At 31.2% G+C, this 22,835-nt stretch overlaps 1 protein-coding gene across 1 annotated transcript; it reads left to right on the top strand.

The window, feature by feature from the left end:
• The first annotated feature begins 4,306 nt into the window (after nt 1-4,306).
• On the top strand, nt 4,307-18,076 carry LOC114400773 (glucose-6-phosphate isomerase, cytosolic-like). Its single transcript, XM_028363404.1, has 24 exons — nt 4,307-4,564; nt 6,192-6,267; nt 6,346-6,422; nt 6,610-6,691; nt 6,820-6,867; nt 7,124-7,279; nt 7,353-7,449; nt 7,613-7,655; nt 7,876-7,943; nt 8,047-8,131; nt 8,368-8,416; nt 8,563-8,635; nt 8,786-8,846; nt 9,463-9,529; nt 10,077-10,133; nt 10,227-10,280; nt 10,378-10,506; nt 11,151-11,214; nt 11,298-11,371; nt 16,546-16,599; nt 16,686-16,754; nt 17,029-17,118; nt 17,316-17,423; nt 17,765-18,076. The coding sequence occupies exons 2-24, from the start codon at nt 6,217-6,219 to the stop codon at nt 17,813-17,815; spliced, it is 1,707 nt and encodes a 568-aa protein (XP_028219205.1). The 5' UTR covers nt 4,307-4,564; nt 6,192-6,216; the 3' UTR covers nt 17,816-18,076.
• The last annotated feature ends 4,759 nt before the right edge of the window (nt 18,077-22,835 follow it).

Below are 22,835 nucleotides of genomic sequence, written 5' to 3'. Positions count from 1 at the left end.
GATAAAAAAAATTTCAAATCAATTTTTTCATATTTGAAAATTTTGTTTTAGATCTGTGTCACGTGAGTGATGACATGTTTATTAAATATTTGATAACGCGATTTGTAACAGTAGAAAATTCACCCATATTTGTTTTAAAATCAAAAGTGTGTTGGATTTGTGTGTTGCAAAAGTAAAGATTTGGTTGGATTTTGAGGATGAAGATTGAGGTGGGTTGGGAGGGGCGTGGAATGAGGAAGATAAAACAAGGATGCACATCTGGTAGTGAATTCAGTTTCAAATGAGAATCTGTTAATGACATTCAAAAGCGGCGATAATCTATAAAACAAGCTATCGGATCTCGTGAAGCGCCCGAACACGTCGTAATTTGGAACTATGCCATCTTTCGAGAAATTTCATGGTCAACATATGGAGAGGATTGGGTTTTTTTAGGGAGGAAGGATGGGTGTTGTAGAGAAAGAGAAGGAGGAGAGGTTAGGTTGGAGAAGGCATAATTGTTACCACTAGAAAGGGGGTAACAAAGCTTACACTTTAAAAGTTAATTAATGAAAATTACTTCTTTTAAAAGAGGTGTGGCTCATTATAACAAATAACTTGTTCTGTATGAAAATCAGAATCTTTAAAAGTTATATTCAAATATAAGTTGGTGAAACAGAAAGGTGTTTGCATTATGTCATTGTTGATCGCTCTTCTATTATGTCTCGATAAAACTGTTAGATTAAAATAAAATATCATGATTAAAACATTTTAAATTAAAATTAAAATTTTATTTAATCGTAAAACCTCTAAAAGATTTATCAAACATGAAATCAAATATCTTAAAGATTTAATTTATGTCTTTTATGAAAAAAAATTATTTATATCAAGATCACCACCATAACAATCATCATTAACATGATCTTTGTGGTTGTTGTTGTCACACCACTAATGACGATCACGGTTGTGGTGGTAGAAGTAATCGTGACAACATTATTGGTGGTAGTGATAGATAAGGGATGTTCACTGATGACTATGATAGTTGCGGTGATAATCATAGTCATGATAAGTACGATGTATCTTAAGATAACATAAATTAAATCTTTAAGATATTTCATTTTTTGTTTAGTAAATCCTTTAAAGATTTTACCGTTAAATAAAATTTTACTTTGAATTTAAAATATTTAAATCTTAACCTTTTTCATTTTAATCTAATGGTTAAAATTAATCATTTTTATTCTCACAAATGATCATTCTCATTTTCATATGATACATATTATATATATATATATATATATATATATATATATATATATATAATTAATTAATTATATTGTTTCAATTAATTTTGAAAAGAAGATAAGTTCGAATTTCTCCTTTTGAAATTTTAAGATGTTGTGGTTTGTAATACTGTTAGCTAGAATAGAATTTTAAGTTCGAATTTTCAATTAATTATGCTGATAGCTAGCTACTTTATCTGCTTTAACAATAATCGGCCAGTGTTTTATTACCAAAAAGCTATAACTTATACATATTTTGGAGGATATGGCCAGTCTATGGAGTAATTCTTAAGTAAAGAAAACATCGAAGTGATTAAGATTTGAGAATTAAGGATAACAAATATATAACAATTAAAAAGGGAATTATTGAACAGAGTACTCTCCATCGAGTGATTTGCATTTTTGTGAAAATGTGGTTTGCTTTTTACTCACTGACGATGTTTTATGCCTTAGACAAACTTCTTTCGTCAGGATTTATTGGTAAATTTTTGTCTTGTAATAACAAGACAATTTATCAGATAACGTAAATAAATATGTGGCTTTTCCTCTTGCTATTCAATTTTCACTTCCACTGCATTATTATATGAATGGTCATTTACTCTCCAACCATTTTGGGAGTATTATTTTTCTGGTCTTTATTGTTGAGCTATGTGAGATTTTTCGTATTTGTTGTTTAACTCAAAAGAATATTAGGGATGATTGACGTAAATTATAGTTATAAAGTCTATTTCGGGCATGGTACTTCGTGCATGTCTACAAAGTTGATTTAGTCGACGAGTGGTGGGTTAGAACATCGGAACTAAAAAGCACTTCAGAGAAGAATTGGTAAGGTTTGTATAGTCAACGGTCAAACGCATATGAATTGGAAGAGGATGTTAAGGAAATTGTACAGAGTTATTAAGTGATATATTTGCAAATTTTATTTTATTTTTGGCTCTAGTAGACTAGTACCTATTGTTAGAATTTTCTATGTTTGTCCTTCATTTAATTGATGTTCTAAATCCTAATATTGCGCTATTATTTGGGTGTTCTAAATCCTAATATAGATCATATTAATTCTTACACTTTAATCTATATTTCATTCGGAAGATGAACTTTGCACTTGTATTGGTGAAATGTATTTTGTAAGGGATGCTCAATCTTTGAAAGCTTGACAACAATTAATGGTTGATTACACCTATAACACATTTAAGGAATGTAATGTTACATGGTTGTCTAGTGGTGATTAATAATTTAACGATGAAATAATTGAAACATCTAAAATGGTATTATTTCAATAGTTAATAAGTGTAACTCAACTGATAATGTAGAGTTTAAAGGGAAAAACTTGAATTTAATTATCACAATATTCATCCTTGGAGAGAGCCAATACGTGACTAAATCTCACTGAGAATTAATCACATAATTAATCAAAAGATCAAAACATATTGGTTACCTAGAAGTTCTACCATGAAGCCAAAAGCTCTATTTATGGTGATTTTAAAAAATAGTATTTGAATTGTTTATATGAAAACTTTTTGTCAAACTTTATGTTCAAGCCTAATATGTGAGATTAATTAAACGTAACTCATATCTTAAAAGAACATGAGTTTGATTTTCACCATAAATGTAAAGATCTTATTGGTGTGTAATTTGTAAGCGCTCTTTAAATTTTAAGACCTAATCAATTCTTAGACCTAATTTATTTAAACTTTTATATGTTAGTAAAAAAATGTGAGGATGATTAGTAGTTGATGATATTTTGTATTAAAAAAAGAAAGAACTATAATTATCCATATATATATATATATATATATATATATATATATATATATATATTTGTTTTTATATGTTGCATACGCATTTTATTGAATTTTAATGTATATTTTTATTACTCTTTGTACAAATCTATTGATTGATCATAGTAGATTGAAGATTGTGCCCGCCAGAAATTGAAAATTTATTGATGGCAAATGGTAACTACATATTTGGTTTGTAGTTGAAAATGTTGGAGCACATATTTCAATTCAAATTCAATGGATAAAAATAAAATAAATATAAAGTAAGAATCATGATCCATTGACAAAATTATTTTTGTTTCAAACACTGAATCAATTTGTTTAAACTTATTTATTGAAAAAATAGTTTGTTTTAATAAAATAAATAACTTTTTAGTTTTTTTAGTATGATTGTCTAAACTATTTATACTTAAAAAATGATTTTTTCCCTTAATTTAAGAAAGAAATTCTTATCTGCTTACTAAAAAATTGTTTTTTAAATCTTTTTTTTTTTTTATAATTTTAAACAAGCTGACCCATAAATTTTGCAACCGATCCTCAGGCGTGCTTTAAATCTCGGAGAGACTTCATTTCTATGCATACTTGAAGATCATGATTTTGATGAGATTTTAAGAATTTAATTAGAAATAAAAATTATAGTATAAATATTTTTTTACATTATTAGTTAATCATAAATGACCATATTTAACAATAATTATTTTAAATAAATTCATATTTATATTTAGTTAATACTATTATTTTTTATATATTAATATATCAAAATCCCTCTAAATTTTTATCAAAATTAATCTCATATTTTATTAAAACTTTTAAATTTATATTTTAATTAAAAATATAAATTTAAAAGTTTTAAAAATACTCTGTCTTTTGGTCTTGCTTATAAAAAACAAGTTATATAATGTGAAATATGAGAAATTATTAGGTAATGATCATGAATGAGATAGTGATCTTAAATCACTTAATAATTTCTCATAAAATACATGATCACTTATTATTGTAAAAAAGATGGGAGGCAATGATCTGCATTACAGTTAACTTGAAAATTTTTTCGTCTCTCTTAATAGTGTTATCTTTTTTTATCGGATCATATACCATTGGTGTCTCACAATTCACTCAATTAAGATTAATCTCACTCCGGATGGATAATCTAAGAAAATTTTACCCACCAATAAAATCAAATACAATATTACTTGAAATAAGATGAGTTAAATAAGTAAAAAAAATCTTTAAATTGATTACAGCAATGTGAGACACACAAACTTGATACTAGCCGTCACTCTGTATTATGGTTGTATCTGTGTGCCATCACGAGTTTTAAGGTCCATTCCCGTGAGCTTGAAAAAATGCAATTCCGTCCACAGAACTTGAATATTTCTCACACAATATTGCTTAAGAAAAAAAAAAAAGAACTATTCTCAACTTCCAACCCACCTTTGCTTTTTTGTGATCGCCACCATCTTTTTACCTTCCAAAAACCACATTCTAAGACACCCCATTTTCATTTCTTGCCAAAGCAGCTTCCTTTTTCAGGTTTGGAACCAAACCCATTTCTCTGTTTTCACGCTTATTGCCAATACAATAATGTCACGTCTCTGAATGCTCTGGCTATCATTTGCAGCATTGACCTTTTTTTTGAAACAGAGTCCCCTGCATCTGCATGTTCTTCAGTGTTGTTTTTTTAGTTTTCATGGGTGTTCTGTTAATTTGATGTTTTTTTATTACTTATTTGTGATTTGACTTTTGAGGGTATGCATTTGTTGTTTTGTTCTTGGTTTTTTCAGTTATTCATTTGGTATTTGGCATCTGTTGTGTGTGTGTGTGTGTGTGATTCTTATCAATGCATATTTTGATTCAATTGGGTTGGATTAGGTTATAAAACTTCATTTGGGCTTGTGTTATGTTCTGTTTAGTGGTGGAAATTTCTTTTAGAAATTTATGTTCATAGTTTTCCCTGTAATAACTTAGGACGTAGAAGATTAAAACATGAGTGATTCAGTAGATTAGTATTCTTATATGTCCATTCATGCAGTACTTCATTGTGCATTATATATAAGGACTCTACTGCATATATAAGGTCCCTCTTATTAGGTATTTATTCAGAAAGCCAGGTGTTGGTTGCGTGGCTAGTGCTTGACTAAATGCTTAAATGGACCTGATTCAAAATTTGGTTGCTGACTGCGCTTGTTCTTTCGGTTTCAATAGAAGTTAATTTGCTGAATTAGTAGCTAAAAACTGCTTTGTCATGTTGCTTGTTAATTGTTGGCCTAAAGAAGCTTGGTTCTGTGTTAAATGAGCTTAGCCTTTGAATAATCTTTGGCTCCTTTACCATAGGTTAGTTCTTTCATCATGCCGGAAATTGCACGAATGCTACAGCCTGGCCTCATAATAGGAGGCTATTATTTAATGAATTAAATCATGATAATTTTGTGTACCAGAAGAGAATCACGATGGCTTTCTGTTAGAAAATTATTTATTTCTCATGAATCAATATTTATGCTATAAAAGTATATAGATTCCTGCCAAATAGAATTGCTTGGAATAAGGATCTTTTGTTTTGTACAGTTGCTTTTGTTTTATTTAGTAATGTTATTATACTTATCCTATCAGCTAAGCTTAAAATTCTTTTTTTTTCCCTCTTAATTTTTATGGGATTCTATCCTTGGAATTTATTTTCCTTACACAGATGGAAGACAATAGAATTATCATTCTTGGAATAAGAATCTTACGTAAAGTTGGTTTTGTCTCATGTACTTATACATGCCTTCCAGCTTAAAATTATAACTTTGACAGTTTATTTTATTTTAATATTTTTAGGCAGTCTGTCTCAGGCATTCATTTTCTTTCAACAGATGGAAGCCTATATTGAGTTTTCAATTTCATACTTGTTATTATTGCATACTATATAGTGTATACATATGTATAATTTTAGAGACTCTGATTCACTTATGACATGTTAAAACTACGTGGCTATTATATGCTCTGAAGTTCTTTAAAGTAGAGGTTTCCACATATATTTTATTGTTGTTTTTCTTTATCTGCAAGGTTTTCTTCATGCTTTATTGGATGAAGAAAAGTAAACTTGTAGGATTGTGATAAGAAATTGTTCAAAGAAAATTGGATTAATAACATAATTTATTGGGGAAACTTCTTGGTGCAGGAAAATCTATCAATCATAATTCCAAATGGCTTCGTCTACTCTCATCTGTGACACTCAGCAATGGAAGGAGTTAAAGGTGACAAACAATTACTTCTTATATATTTATAATGCAGAAATAGTGAAACATTCTATTAATTGCATCTCCTTCGTGCAGGCTCATGCTGAGGATGTAGAAAAGACTCATTTACGTGATTTATTGAGCGATGATGAGAGATCCCAGTCAATGGTGGTGTATGACACTTGCTATATGAAGCTCTATAATCTTACAATATGTTATATTCTTTTATAGCTGTAACAATAAAATCAGGAGATTGCCATTTTAGGATTTGAAAATACTTTATGCTAAAAAAGTTGGGCCAATACTAATGTGATTGAAATGTGTTGATGTATAACCTTCTGACTTTTGCATTCTTTGAAGTGAATTTGATGGAATTCTATTGGACTACTCAAGGCAGCAAGCCACTCTTGAAACAAGGGAAAAACTCTTCAAATTGGCAGAGGTCAGTTCACTCCTTCTAGGTATTTGGACAACTTGGTGGCCCTCAGGCATGTCCTCCAGGGAAAAAAAGGGTTCATTATCAAACTGAAATGCAATCATCTGATAATTATATGTCTGGATGTGATGTAGGTTGCATCCCTCAAGCAAAAGATAAACCAGATGTACAATGGGGAGTATGTAAGTGCCTGTATACTGATCCAATGAGTTGTACATATGCTCATGGCATACTCACCTGCATTTTAAAATTTTTGCTCCATTTGTAATAAAGGTGTTAACTCTCTACTATAGTTTTATTAAATGGTTTCTGAAATTCCTGCCTCTACTTTGGGAAACCTTGTAGTACATAAGGGTAGATATGGAATATATTGTGGAATCAATTGCTTCATTTTCTGAATTATCTCATTTTATTTTGTAATTTTTCTTGGACTTTCAGATAAACAGCACTGAAAATAGATCAGTACTTCATGTAGCTCTTCGTGCTCCAAGAGATGCTGTTATACAGAGTGATGGAAACAATGTTGTCCCAGATGTTTGGAATGTTCTGGACAAGATCCAGGAGTTCTCTGAGCGGGTCCGCAGTGGATCTTGGGTAATATACTATCCTGTCTTTGTATATGGACATTGTTGAACTTGAGTTGAGAGTATAAATTATATTTTTGTAGGTTGGAGCTACAGGAAAGGAATTGAAGGATGTTGTTGCCGTTGGTATTGGTGGCAGTTTCTTAGGTCCATTATTTGTGCACACAGCTCTTCAAACAGGTTACTGATGTTTTCTAGTTTCTTGGTGACATTCACATTATCCGCTTTTCTTCTCCTTATATTTGTAGACTTTTTTTAGTACAAATGTATATGAACACAAGAAGCATGAATGTCATCTTCTAGCAAGTAGAAGTGCTGAATATGTTTTTATAACATCTTACAGATCCTGAAGCAATTGAATCTGCAAGAGGGCGTCAGCTACGCTTGTAAGTATCCAATATCGCTTTGGTTTTTGAAGTCTGGTTTGTTGCCATCTAATTCTAAGTAAACTACATGAATCTGTCTATACAAGCTACTCTTGATCTCCCCCACTCCCCTCTTTTTTTTATTTTATTTTATCTCATATAATGGTGACATGATCAACCTCTTCAGTATATTCAACTTATCACAAAATCAACCTCTTCCTTTATATGCTTGTATGTGCAGTCTTGCAAATGTTGATCCAATTGATGTTGCTAGAAACATCACAGGATTAAATCCTGAAACAACCCTAGGTACACAAGTATTTTGACTTTCCTTTTTTACTTGATATTTGACTTAAGAGACTGGGATTCCATCTTGTGTGCTTTACTGTTGGAATTCTTTTTATTTTTGTAGTGGTGATTGTTTCAAAGACTTTTACGACCGCCGAAACCATGTTGAATGCCCGAACACTCAGGGAATGGATTTCTAATGCTCTAGGGTAAGTGAAGATAAAAACTATTTTTTTCAAGAATAATAGTATAATGATGATTCTGATTCTTTCATTTTATGTAGGGGCCTGCTCAATAGAATCTGGGGCCTATACCTTTTAGACTTTAGTATTATGAACATTATGCCCCCATCCCCTGATTTCTTCAAAATATATTCATAGTTATGTAAAAACGGAAATGTTAAATGGAATTTGAAGACTGGCTGATCATTCCATTTTACCTTCAGGCCCTTAGCAGTTGCAAAACATATGGTGGCAGTCAGTACCAATCTCACAGTATGGCCATTTGTTCTTTCTTCTTTTGCTTAGTTCATTGAGCTTTGTTAAAAATTCTTTGTATGATTTCTGTGCATAGGCATATATAAATTATTCAAGGCTGAGTCTATAGTTATCTTTTACTGTTGTCTTAATTTCTGATGCAGCTTGTGGAAGAGTTTGGCATTGATCCCAATAATGTTTTTGCATTTTGGGACTGGGTTGGTGGCCGATATAGTGGTAATTTTTTTTCCTTGCATACATATATCCTTTCTAGATCCCACTTGGTAGGAGCCTTATGCACTAAGCTGCCCTTTTTTTGAATAAGAGTAGTCATTTGAATTATTGAAGACGTTTGATTTTGGCTATTATTTGTTATGTTGCTTACAGTCTGCAGTGCTGTTGGAGTATTGCCTTTATCCCTACAATATGGTTTCTCAGTAATTGAGAAGTATGTGATTTATTATTGCCGTGATTCTATAGCAGGAATTTCTTTTAATTGATAATGGTCTTAGCTTCAGCCTAATTTATTTTAAGTATATTGTTTCCACTTATTGTTTAATGCACTCTAGCAAGGTTGTATTGCCTATATCACTTCAGTTTTTGAGTAAAAAATAGAAAAAAGGGAATTAGAGAAAGGAAAATATATATGTCCCTGATTTCTTGATTTATCATATGCTCTTATGCATATGCTCTTCCTGATTTCTTGATTTATCATAAGAAAAGGATAAAGGATATATATGTCCCTGAATCTGTATTCAGATAGTGTTTTAATCTTCACAGTATTTCTAAAATGCAATCAAATCTTGTCGAAAAAAACCCAAATTGTAACAACAGCTAATTCATGTATAATGCCTCCAGTGCTCCTATATTTTCTTTATGCAATTAGAGAAAGGAAAATATGGTGTTCTCTTGGTTAGTAGCTTTAATTAGACGACTGTAAAGAATCATCCATCTATTCATTTTATTTTATTTTTTTATCTTTTTTGGATTCTATTTGATAGAATGGGTATCCTTTCTTGTGCATATGTTTGGTTTGTATATGATGTCATGTTTCTTTTGTGAAGGTTTTTAAAGGGAGCTTCCAGCATTGATCAACATATGTATTCAGAACCATTTGAAAGAAATCTACCTGTAAGAATCCCTGTACTAACCTGTGTCCTTTGGTGTTTCCTTTGTACCGGTGGATTTCCTGCATATGTTGGACTAAATTTTAAGCCAATATTTGTTTTAACCTAGTGGCCTGAAAGTAATTATCATGAACTAACTCACCCTCATACCTAAAAGATTAAGCTATTAGGTGGAAGTCCAAGATTGTTTTTTATTGTAACTGTAATAATGTCTTACAGAGGAGTCCAACATCAATTGGAAGAAAGAATATTTGTTTGACTTATCTTTCTTAATAATGCTCTTCCTATTTATTAAATTTCTATTTTCTCTTTCTCATGGTCTCCCTTAGACCTACTTTCCCTCTCCCTCCCTCCCTCTCTCTCTCTACTTAAGGCTTCCTTGACCTTGTCTCATGAACAATTCTTTGCACCCAAAATTTGAATTGGCTTTCATGATTTGAAAACTACTCTCACCTTCCTTCTCTCAAGGATTATGCATCTATCTGGTATTAGAGATGCTTCTTTAGCAAGTGCAAGGTGAGATGTTTAATAACATTGTGTCAATTGGCCAGGTGCTTTTGGGAATGTTGAGTGTATGGAATGTCTCATTTCTTGGATATCCTGCCCGGGTGAGTACCTCATGTTTTGTTCTATTCAAAAACTTATGTTTCTTTACTATTAACCTATCATTTTCAATAACTGAAACTTCTGGTTCACACTAGGCTATCTTACCCTATTCTCAAGCCCTGGAGAAATTTGCCCCACACATTCAACAGGTATGTTTATTATTGCCTTGCGATTAAATGCTCATACATTGTTTAATGTTTTTTTCCTCTCTCTTTGTTCTTATAGTTTAGTGTATGTTCAAATTAGGTTAGCATGGAAAGTAATGGCAAGGGTGTTTCAATTGATGGTGTTCCACTACCATTTGAGGCTGGTGAAATTGATTTCGGTGAACCAGGAACAAATGGGCAGCACAGTTTTTATCAACTTATACACCAGGTGAGATACAGATAGTGATATTTGTGTTGTAATTCATATTTGAATTCTAGTTTGTGCAGTTTGCATGCTAATGCTTAGTCAAAATCTAATAATTATGGTTGATGAGGACATAAGTCCATGCAGAAATAGCCTAAATGGGTGGCAATTTTTTTTATATATTATTGAATAACATTGAAGAATTTCTACAATCTTTTTTGTTATTTAGGATTTGGTAGAGGGGTCAATCTTACCTCTTAGAATTTGAGGTTAAGAGCCCAAGTGCCTAATTCTACCCCACAAAATCAGTTTGTAAGATGAGAATTGCCCAAACTTTAGAAGTTCTATTAAGCCATATGTATAGTCGATGAGGGACTAAACCACCACCCTTGAGACTACAATTAAGGCAACCTCCAAAGAGGTTGCAACTAAGGCAGGCTAGGGGTGACCACAATTAAGGTGGCTTTCCAACAATACCAAAAGTGGATTTCAATCTTTAAGCTTATTTCTTTGATTTGCTCAAGTACCATGTAGCCTGATAACAATCATTCTCTGATATGTGCCTTCCAATCTGCTCATTAATTCAGCATAGATGCTACATTTATCTCTTTAGTATGAATGAATTTTGTTGTGAAATAACACATCTATCTCCATCTTCTAATTTGTAGGGACGCGTTATTCCTTGTGATTTTATTGGAGTTGTGAAAAGTCAGCAACCTGTTTATTTGAGTGGTAAATATGGCTGGTTTGAAGTTTACACTCTGGTTATTTGTGTTTGACACATCCAGTTTATAATTCATGCACTTTCTGTGCAGGTGAGGTTGTGAGCAACCATGATGAGCTAATGTCAAACTTTTTTGCACAACCAGATGCCCTTGCCTATGGGAAGGTACATGTGCAGTTTCTCTTATCTAATTCATGTTTAATAAACTAACCGAATGGAGCCCTTCCATATGGTAAGGTATTATTCTATCCTATATAGGGATTAAGTAGCCTGATTTCTTGTCCCTTCTCAAGATATAAAGTAGAAAAGAAAAGAAAATGAATCATAAAACAATGAACATGATCAAATTCATGCTTATTTTTGGGTTGCTGATGGCGGAAAAGTGTCAATAGTGAACATATACTCGCCATGTGATGTAGCTTTGAAAAGAAATTTGTGGGAGCAAGTTAGACATATAAGGAGTGCAAATTTGGGAGGCCTATGGTGTATATTAGGATATTTTAATAATATTAGAAGAGCATTTGAAAGAGTAGGTGTATGTCAGAGGGTGCAAGATGAGAATATTATGAGGGAATTTATTGAATGGATTGCAGAACTAGAGGTTGAGGATGTGTCTTGTGTGGGGCGAAAATTCACCTGGTATAGACCAAATGGGACAGCCAAGAGTAGACTGGACAAAATTCTTATATTTGCAGAATGGCTTACCAAATGGCAAGGTAGCACTCGGTTTATCATGGATCGCAATTTCTCAGACCATTGCCCAATTCTGTTGAGATCCACATTTGCTGATTAGGGCCCGAAGCCGTTTCAGGTTCTAGATTGTTGGTTTAAGGATAAATCCTTCAAGAAGGTAGTCCGTGACTATGGGAGATGAGTAAGATAGCAGCACAACGTACCCCGTAGATTGTCAGAATGGCTATACTCGTGGATGATAAAGACTTCCGCTCGAGGGGGAGACTACCATGTAGAAGAGACTCACACTTGAGGGGGAGATGTGTTGGGTTACAAGTGTGAGGTGAAGTCCCACATTGGGTAGAAGTGGAAAGGTTAAGCACCATATAAGTGAGGAGACCCATAAACTTGAGCCTTAAGGTTTTGGGTTAGAGTGTGGTGTCAGGTCTCCTTATGTGGTGGCTCATGGTCCACAGGTGTACCCCTCGAATCTCCCCAACAGCGAACTCTGTAAATGGTTGGGGAGGTTTTATGTTAAAAGAAAAGATCAAGGGTCTTAAGCAGAGGTTTAAAGAATGGAATAAGACTTACTTTGGCGATAGCAGAAATTAAGAAGAATAGAGATGGAGTTGAACAAGCTGGAAAAAGAAGGGGATGACAGACAACTGAATGAACAAGAAATTAAATTGCAGAAGTAACTGCAGGAGGAACTATGGGTAGCAACACACTCAAATGAATCCATTCTGAGGCAAAAGGTAAGGACTAGTTGGATCAAGGAAAGGGATTGTAATTCTCGGTTCTTCCACTTGATTGTAAACTGGAAATGTAGATTTAATATGGTTAGAGGAGTGCTTGCTGATGGGTGTTGGATAGAAGAGGCAAGCAAGGTCAAAGAGGAAATTAGACAGTTTTTCAAGAGGAGATTTGAGGAGTCTGAGTGGGAGAGGCCTAGAATAGATGGGGTCAGATTTCAGTCCATTGGCCAGCAAGATAATGACCTCCTGGTGGCACGTTTCGATGAGAAAGAAGTGAGGGATGCAGTATGGGAATGTGGTAGTGCCAAGAGCCCTGGACCAGATGGAATAAATTTCAAGTTTATCAAGGAATTCTGGGATGTTATCAAATATGATTTGCTCCGATTTTTGGATGAATTCTATGTCAATGAAGTTTATCCGAAGGGGAGCAATGCATCATTCTTAGCTTTGATACCCAAGGTCCTTGATCCCCATAGCCTCAATGAATACAGGTCTATCTCATTAATATGTTGCATGTATAAAATTGTGGCTAAACTATTATCTAGAAGGCTGAAGAAGGTGCTACCAACCATGATAGATGAATGTCAAACTGCTTTCATAGAGGGTAGACACATGCTACATAGCGTGGTAATAGCCAATGAAGTCATCGAAGAAGCAAAAAGATGTAATAAAAGATGCCTTGTGTTTAAAGTTAATTATGAAAAGACATATGACTCAGTCTGTTGAGATTTTCTATTATATATGATGAGGCGGACGGGATTTTGTTTCAAATGGATTACATGGATTGAAGGTTGTCTGAAATCAGCTTCTATTTCCATATTGGTTAATGGGAGCCCAACAACGGAGTTCACTCCCCAAAGAGTGCTCAGGCAAGGGGACCCATTAGCCCCGTTCCTGTTCAATATTGTAGTAGAGGGCCTAGTTGGTTTGATGAGAGAAGCTCAGGAGAAGAACCTATTTGATGGCTTTAAAGTAGACAGAAATAATGTGGAAATCAGTATATTACAGTTCGCAGATGATACGGTCTTCTTTGGGTCAGCATCAATGGCAAATGTAAGAGTAATCAAGGTGATTCTAAGGAGCTTTGAATTGGTATCGGGACTAAAGATAAATTTTGTCAAAAGAAGCTTTGGAGCAATTGGGATGTCTAAGTAGTGGCTGAACAGAGTTGCCAGTTTTATAAATTGCAGAGTGTTGTCAGTACCCTTTTCCTTACTTGGGTATCCCTATTGGAGCAAACCCAAGGCGTAGTGAGATTTGAAATCCAATAGTCAGGAGATGTGAGAGAAAATTGTCAAAATGGAAACAAAAATAATTTTCTTTCAGGGGATGGGTGACTTTGATTAAGTCAGTCCTAAACTTGATCCCCAATTACTTCTTTTCTTTTTTCAGGGCTCTGAAAAAGGTGGTGGCAGGTTAGTGAGGCTGCAGTGTTGGTTCTTGTGGGGAGGGCACTCGGACCAGAAGATCGCATGGATGAATTGGGGATCAGTCTGTCTAGCAAAGGAGAAAGATGGCTTGGGCATCAGAGATTTGGTGAAATTCAATTTTTGATTACTTGGAAAATGGCGCTGGAATTTGTTTCACCGTCAAGGAGAATTGTGGGCACAAGTGTTGGACTCAAAAATATGGAGGGTGGAGGAATTTGGATGTGACAAGAAGGACTAACAAAGAGTCCCTCTGGTGGTGGGATTTGAGTTTCATCTATAATTCGACCGAGGGGAGTTGGTTTAAAAGCGGGTCTAAATGGAAAATTGGGTGTGGATCAAAGGTGATGTTTTGGGAAGACGGGTGGAAGGATGATGGGATCTCGTTGATGGAGAAGTACCCAAGATTGTACAATATTTCACAACAACAAAATCAATATATCCAGCAGATGAGGACGACATCAGGTACAAGGTGAGAATGACAGCTCTAATGGAGGAGATTTTTTCTAGAGGGTGAAATAGACATGGTTGCAAAATTTATGGAGGATATAGAAGGCCTTATTGTACAAATGCAGCGACAAGATGTCTGGAGGTGGAAGGGAGACTCGGGTGGGGGACATGCAGTGGGGAGTGCCTACAGGCTGCTTGATAGGCACTCAGCAGATAAGAATCAGGACGCAGTGTTCACTACACTATGAAAGTTAAAAATTTCAAGTAAAGCTTGATTTTTTGCTTGGAGATTAATTTGGGACAGACTACCAACAAAGAGTAACTTGAGAAGTAGGAATGTGGAAATCAGCGACGTTAGTTGTCCATTCTGCAGTAATCATGTCGAGGATGCATCTCACTTATTTTCAGCTGTATTAAAATCATGCCGCTATGGTGGGAATTGATGTCTTGGTTAAACATAGCGGGTGTATTCCCGAAAATTCCGAGGGATCATTTCCTCCAACATCCATACTGCAATTTGAAGGGTATTAGGCTACAGTGGTGGCAGATTTGGTGGATCTCCCTGACATGGTGTATTTGGCACCATAGAAATAAGATTTTCTTCTCAAGTGACAGCTTCAAAGGTCACAAGTTGATGGAGGATGCTCTATTCTTCTGCTGGTCATGGCTTAAAAATCTGGAAAAAGGATTTGACATCCTATTCTGTTGGGGAGATTCAAGGGGTACACCTGTGGACCACGAGCCACCACATAAGGAAACTTGACACCACACTCTAACCCAAAACCTTAAGGCTCAGGTTTATGGGTTTTCTCTTCGCTTATATGGTGCTCAACCTCTCCACTTCTACCCGATGTGGGACTTCACTTCATACTTGTAACCCAACACATCTCCTCCTCAAGTGTGAGTCTCTTCCACATGGTAGCCTCCCGGCTCTGATACCAATTGTTGGGGAGATTCGAGGGGTACACATGTAGACCACAAGCTACCACATAAGGAAACCTGACAACACACTTTAACCCAAAACCTTAAGGCTCAGGTTTATGAGTCTTCTCCTCACTTATATAGCGCTCAACCTCTCCACTTCTACCCGATGTGGGACTTCACCTCACACTTGTAACCCAACACATTCCACTACTGGTCTAGCAAAATCAGGGATGGGTTCTGTGCTCCGGGGGGGATTAGCTTATAAATATTTTATGGTTGGGTGCCTAGCTTACAGTCAAATCTATGGTTGCCTAATTCTTGCTGTACTGCATGTATTAGGTCACCATAGCTTTGCATAGTATGGTGCTATTGTATATACAATAGTACCTCTTGTACTGTACTTAACATTATATATAATATAATCATACTTTTGCTGATAAAAAAAAATGCATGCTTATTTTTAATAATGGAAAATTGGAAATTAAATTAAAATGGTCGTTGCACTAACAGAAACAGGATTCTTGATGTTAGTATCTTTAAGATAATTATTGTTTTGTCCAAAAATCAGGCTTTAGCCCACACTTGATCCAAGGCAGAGAGAATGATGGTGTTTGGTGTGATGTATTTGCAGAAGATACTCTGGCAACCAGGTTATAGGTGACAGTAGGAGGATAAAATTTGTGGGAGAAAATTCCTCGAGTGTTTTAGTTTTTATTTATAGTGGAGATAATTTGCTTGAGGATCCAAGCAATCCATTTAGGAGATAGAGATCCCTTTGATTTATCCTAAATAGTTGATTGGGGATGTGATCCTCTTGTTATTGCCTTCTTGTCTAGAAGATATGGTAACTACTTTGGGCTGAGGTTGATAATTACATGGTTTTTGATTCTTTGGCCACAGTGGACCAAGGGCCGAAATCCAGTTTAGAAAGAACAATTTTCATGTTATAAGCATTCTTCTCATAGACGGTGGGACACAGGAGTGAACAGCAGATATCCTATGTTGGGATGTTTTTGGCAGCTGTTTTCTATATTTTTCATGCATTCTTTTAACTTCTTTTGAGGCTTATAATTTATTAATTATAACTTACAATCAATCATTTTTTTAACAGACCGCTGAACAATTGCAAAAGGAGAATGTTCCTCCACATCTTGTGCCACACAAGGTAGTTTCCCTTCTGTTTCTATGCTACTTAATGATTTATAATTATAGAATCAGTAGTCCCCTTACAGTGCATTCTGCATGCTGCAGACATTCTCAGGCAACCGACCTTCTCTCAGCCTTCTGCTTCCATCATTGAATGCTTATAATATTGGACAGGTTTGAACTTTGAAGACCATTTCACTTATTATGATTAATAATTTGAAAGGAAATAGTTCGTCGTGTTGGAAGGAATTTAAATTTTTCAGTGTCTTCGTTCTGTTTAAATATCCTTCTCCCTCCCTTGGATCTCACCTCTCAATAGAAGACACTGATGTTCCAATGAAATGTGAATTTTTACATGTTTTGAGCAGTATATACTAATGATTTTCTTTAATGAGGCTGTGCAAATTTACTTTTTTGCACTAATATCAGCTCCTATCTGCTTTCCCAGTTGTTGGCAATCTATGAACACAGAGTTGCTGTAGAAGGTTTTATTTGGGGCATCAATTCTTTTGACCAGTGGGGAGTGGAGCTTGGGAAGGTATGTATTTGATAGGTGACCCTTTAATCCTTTATGTTCTTGCTCCTTTCCTTTGTACAGAAATATGCTGTTATGATTGTCAATTTCTGATGAGGTTTTCATTTCATACGTGCATTTTTTAAATTTGACTTTAGCTTTCACCTTTGTTTGCTGAATTTCAATTTCTTTGTTGTTATTGTTGCATAATGCTAATTCAGTCATTAGCCTCTCAAGTGAGAAAGCAACTTAATGCATCTCGCACAAAAGGAGAACCGGTTCAAGGCTTTAACTTCAGTACTACTGCTATGTTGACAAGATACCTTCAGGTATGCCATATCCGAATTCTGTTCCAAGAAGAATTAAGATTTTTTTTTTAATTGTAATATATGTTGTTGAAACTGAACCTTGTTTTCCAATTCTTTATCTAGTAAATATTTTATCTAAAACAAGGACAAAGCCTTTTCCTTCTAAGTGAGGATTCATTTATTGATCTGACAAAGACAATACAAGAGGATTAACATGGTTAAAAAATAACATGTTTTTAATGAGGATTTGTGTTTTTTAGTTGATGAGAATATTAAAAGTTAAAACCATAAGAGAATGCTATCATGCTTATGTTGCTTCACTTTTTAAGATTACTGAATTGGCTTGTTTTTTTACATGACAGGCAAGTGCAGACGTCCCGGCTGATCTTCCAACTCGCTTACCTCAGATTTAACTGTCTTTTTTGAGGAATGTTATTTTTTTTATATTTTAATTGGATCAAAGTCATCTTACAAATCTCACTCATATAAGCTGTTAAACAGCATCCTTCAAACTTTTGTTTCTGGGCTACTTATTGAGTAACTTCTAGTACATCATCCTTCAATTTTGTTTTGAAATGATGTCCTAAAAAAACCATTGCTCAATATTTTGTTGGATTTTGAAAGGCATTGTTTAATTTGTCATAAGAGTTCATGAAAGTCTCTCAATTTGTTGATGATAATTGTGTTTATGTTAATTAAGGATCAGAGTCCTCTCACGATTGTTCCAATCATGAGGGAGAAAATTATAATAACACAAAGTAGAAGTTTGGTAAGAGAAAAGTTTTTTCATACCTAAAATTACGAGAAATTATATTTTTTGGACATTAGTAAAATTTATTTGGTTGATTATTGAAAACATTGTGACAAATTAATTTGTCATAAGAATTACGTAATATTTTTACTTATTATTGTAATTATTTATCACATTAATAAGAAAAATATAATATTTTTCTGTTATTTTAATTATTTATCATATTAATAAGAATACATTCACTAGTATAAAAGTATTTTTACATCTTTATAAAATTTTGTTCTCTCATTTCATTTAAACCAAAAAAAATTTATATATCAACTAAATTAACATCTAAATTGTAATATATAGCAAAAATGATGATGTAATAGTATCACATTAACATTAATATGCTAACATGAAAACACAATACATTATTACATCTATGTTTTCATTAAATATTATATGTCAATTTAATAATCAAACAAAATTTGCACAATAAACTTTTAAAAGATTGAATTTGCAAAAATAAAATAAAATAGAAGAACCAAATTTGAAAAGGTTCTATAACATGAAGAATAAAGGTATAATTAAGTTTTTATTTTTTTATTTTACTTTATTTCTTTTTGAACCAATTAGAGTATAAGAAATTTAATATGGAATTTACCAAGGAAAAAAGATAAAACTTGGGTTCAATTAGTTAAGTATTATATATATATATATATATATATATATATAAAATTTTATTCTCTAATAGAATTTGAAATTTCACGGATATACAATGTGTCAACATTTTATTTTGAGAGTTATTAATGTAAAACTCTTATTTTAACTAGTGGATATCTCTTTACCTATTTTAACTAAAAATAAAAAAGAAAAAGAAATTAGAATTTAAAAAAAAACTAACAACATAAAAACAATGGGTAAATATTAGAAAAGAAATAATAAAAATTTAAAAACTAACAATGGATAAAATAATCTAATAAAATAGATACACCAAATAAAAATATTTGCTTTAGAATAAATTGTAGAATTATATCATAAACACTTAAAAAAACTTGTAGGCACACAATATTTTGATAATAATAATAATAATAATAATAATAATAATAATAATAATAATAATAATAATAATAATAATAATAATAATAATAATAATAATAATCTTATTGGTTTTTTTTTCGTAAATACACCTTTCTCCTATTTTTTCCCAATCTACACTACGTTCTAATTTAATTTTCAATATACATTACTTGAGACTTTCTCTCTTCTTTTTGTATTTTCTTAATTTAAAATATTATAAAATATAAATATTATATTATATGATTTTTTTAATTGGTTTTAAAATTACTTATTTATTAAATTAAATTTTATAATTTTGTTTTTTATTTTTTTAAAGAAAAAATATACAGATAAAAAAAATTGGATAAAATTGGACTACAATTTTTTAGTTACTTTGTATGTACTTTTGTAATTAAATTTATGTACTGTTGATATTTTTTTTTTTGTTATGTTCGTTGATTAAAAAAATAAGAAAATTAGTTAATAGTATTAAAATAAACTAAAAAACATAGTAAAAAATAATTAATACATCTATATTATAGAATAGACATAAAATTTCAAAAGGTAGTAACTGCTATATTGAGAATATCTTTAAAAATATTTATTGAAAATATCTTTAAATAAAAATATATTGAAAATATCTTTAAAAATATTTATTTAGCAATTATTTTTGACTTAAGTGATAAGAATTGATATTTTTATTATTTATGGTTACAGATATGAAAAGAAAAGAATAAAATATTCAAAAGATACTGATAACTTCTAAATGAGTTATTTTTTATAATAAAAATATATTAAAAATATTTTTAAATATATTTAATTAGTAATTATTTTTAATGATATTTAATAATATCATTTTCTTTAAAAAATTAAAAAACAAAATTATAAAATTTAATTTAATAAATAAGTAATTTTGAAACCAATTAAAAAAATTATATAATATGATATTTATATTTTATAATATTTTAAATTAAAAAAAAACAAAAAAGAGAGAGAAAATTATAAGTAATATATATTGAGAATTAAATTATAGTATAAATAAAAAAAGAGAAAAAATATGTATTTAGGGAAAAAAAAACTAATCTTATTAGGTAATGGTTTGGAGGCACCTCCCTCCACGTTTATGTGCCCCACCCAAGGAGCCTTCAGCAGTTGAACTACTGCCAAAACCAAAACATCATCAACATTCAAGATTGTGAGTTTTCTCCAATTTTTAAATTTGAAATTTGAAGAGGTTTAAAAAAAAAAAAAAAAGAAACAGTGGTTTCAATCTTTAAAAAGGAGAAAAAAAAACTAAAACCGAAAAGTGAAAACGACCACTACCTTTTGCAGATGCAAATAAAATGAACACTGAGATTTCGCGCCTCCCGAAAACGACGTCGAACTCTCGTCTTTAAATAAACTAACGGCAATACTTAAAACTAATTTTCAAAAACCGAATTAGAAATTCGTGTTTGGTTTGCTTTCTTGCTAAACTCCTAAATTTCCGTTTGGCTCACTTCTCAATTGTTGAAATATCATTTTCTCGTAAATGTCTCAAAACTGTGTCCGGTTTTAATTCTCTAAATTTGAAATTAACTACAAATGTTACTTTTGTTACATATAAATAGAAAAGTGCTACTTTTTTTTTTGTTAGTAATGCATTTTTAGTCAAAATCACATAGATGATGATTTCAATAAAAAAAAAAAAGTAAATTTTGAGTCTCATTTTACTCAAATGAACATATAATATGTCTAGATTTGTGTTGAGAATACATATTTTTTTAGTCAATCCATGTTAAAGTGTTATAATGACATATAAATAAGAAATACTAGCTTTAGATTTAATGTGCATCCATTAATGACCATGGTATTAAAAAAAATATATAAATCAATTTTTTAAAGAGAAAATAGGATTTGCACTATTAGTGTTCTTTTAACATTTTTTATTAGAAAACATAACATTTACATCTAATAAAATTTTACCATTTAGCTACATCAAATTAACCATTAAAACTTATTTTAGATTTTTTTAAAAGTTATCTACTATCAATGTAATTTTTTTAACACTAATAGCCAATTAAGTTTCTCTATTTGGTTACATCAAATTTTATTATTTAAATTAAATTTAAAATAAAAACCTGAAAAGCCTAAAAACGAGGGTTGAGTTTTGAGATGAGGAAGTCAAAGAGATTCACCACAAAAAAATAAGGGTTAGAGTTTTCAAGAATGACTCAAAAATTATGAGGTTAGAATTTTTAGATGGAAAATTATAACAAAGGAGAGTGTCAAGAAAAAAATAATGAGTTGATTAACTTTTTTTAAAAATTTAAAATGATTAAATTCATGTAACTAAATGATTAAAATTTATTGAATATAAGTGTAAAAAGATTACACTGATCGTGTATATTTTATTTTCTCTTATTATAATTATAGATTTTTGTGTAAGATCATAATTGATGGTAAAAAATATTTAAAAGCATTTTAATATATATTTAGCGATATTTTAATAATGTAAAAAAATGTTTACATTATTTGAAATAACTCAAATAAGTAGTTTTTTTTCGAATTGCGTAAAAACTAAATAAATATAAAATATATAAAAATTATTTAATTTGATTTTTATCATTGTTTTTAAATTTGAAAATTAAAAATTAATTTAAAAAAATTCTATGTTCCCAAAAGTGTGGTTTTAGTATTTTTATTTGATTTGATTTTTACTATTTTTAATTGGTAAAGAATAATGAAATTATAAAAGTATATAAAGAAAATTTTCTTCAACATGACGAACTTTTTAATATTATTTAAAACATTATCTGTTAAAAAATACAATATTAAATTTTCTGCACTCAAATATAATTAATACAGATAAATAAAATTTTGTAAAAAATATAAATATTATTTATAATATTTGAAGGGGTTGAAAAATAAATAGCTTGTTCATGCAGAATATGAAATAATAAAACTTAATAATTTAATTTTTTAAACGACTTATGCATGTATTATATGTGATAATACCAGTATAAATGCAAACTAAATCTTTGGAATTTTTTTTACTTTACATAAATAATTATATATAAGTAAATCTTGATTGAGTTTAATATCATTCACATTAAAAAATAAAGTTTGATATCAAATTACATACTTATAAATATTCAAGTTATCTAAAATTTTAGATATATGATAATCTTGACGATGTCACATAATTTAACGATTAGATCAGTAAATTTCAAATTTCATAAAAAATATCAAGGATAGGAAATATAAAAATCTTTGATCCTTCCCCAATATATATTGTTAAAATTTTCCCATTCTTATCAAATTTGCATTGAATAAATCATAAAAAGAAAGTTGCATTCAATAAATTTAAAAATCAAAACATTCGTTTTCAACCTGATTTAATATATTCATGAAATATAATACTTATTTGTTTTTTTTACGATATAATACTTATTTGTTAGATATGCCATTACAATTTTTCATCATTATTAAATTATATGACCATATTTATAAATATTCTTATTTTGTGAAAGGTAAGAGTACGATGTACATATTTTTTTTTCTTTTTGCATTTTATTCTTAAGTTTTTTCAATATTCCACATAACACCCAAAAAAACAAATTTAAATAACTTTGACTTTTTTGTTAAACATTCAAACAAGG

Source organism: Glycine soja, chromosome 19 (assembly GCF_004193775.1).
Source record: "Glycine soja cultivar W05 chromosome 19, ASM419377v2, whole genome shotgun sequence".
NCBI classification, from domain to species: Eukaryota; Viridiplantae; Streptophyta; class Magnoliopsida; order Fabales; family Fabaceae; genus Glycine; species Glycine soja.
Note: the sequence above shows the minus strand (reverse complement) of the source record. Positions and strands in the feature narration are given on the sequence as shown.

Excerpts from the sequence above, each read along its gene's own strand:
- LOC114400773 (XM_028363404.1), top strand. The coding sequence starts at position 6,217 with ATGGCTTCGTCTACTCTCATCTGTGACACTCAGCAATGGAAGGAGTTA. Across the intron at positions 8,847-9,462 it reads GGTTTCTCAGTAATTGAGAA|GTTTTTAAAGGGAGCTTCCA; the intron begins GTATGTGATTTA and ends TCTTTTGTGAAG. Across the intron at positions 16,600-16,685 it reads CACATCTTGTGCCACACAAG|ACATTCTCAGGCAACCGACC; the intron begins GTAGTTTCCCTT and ends TGCATGCTGCAG.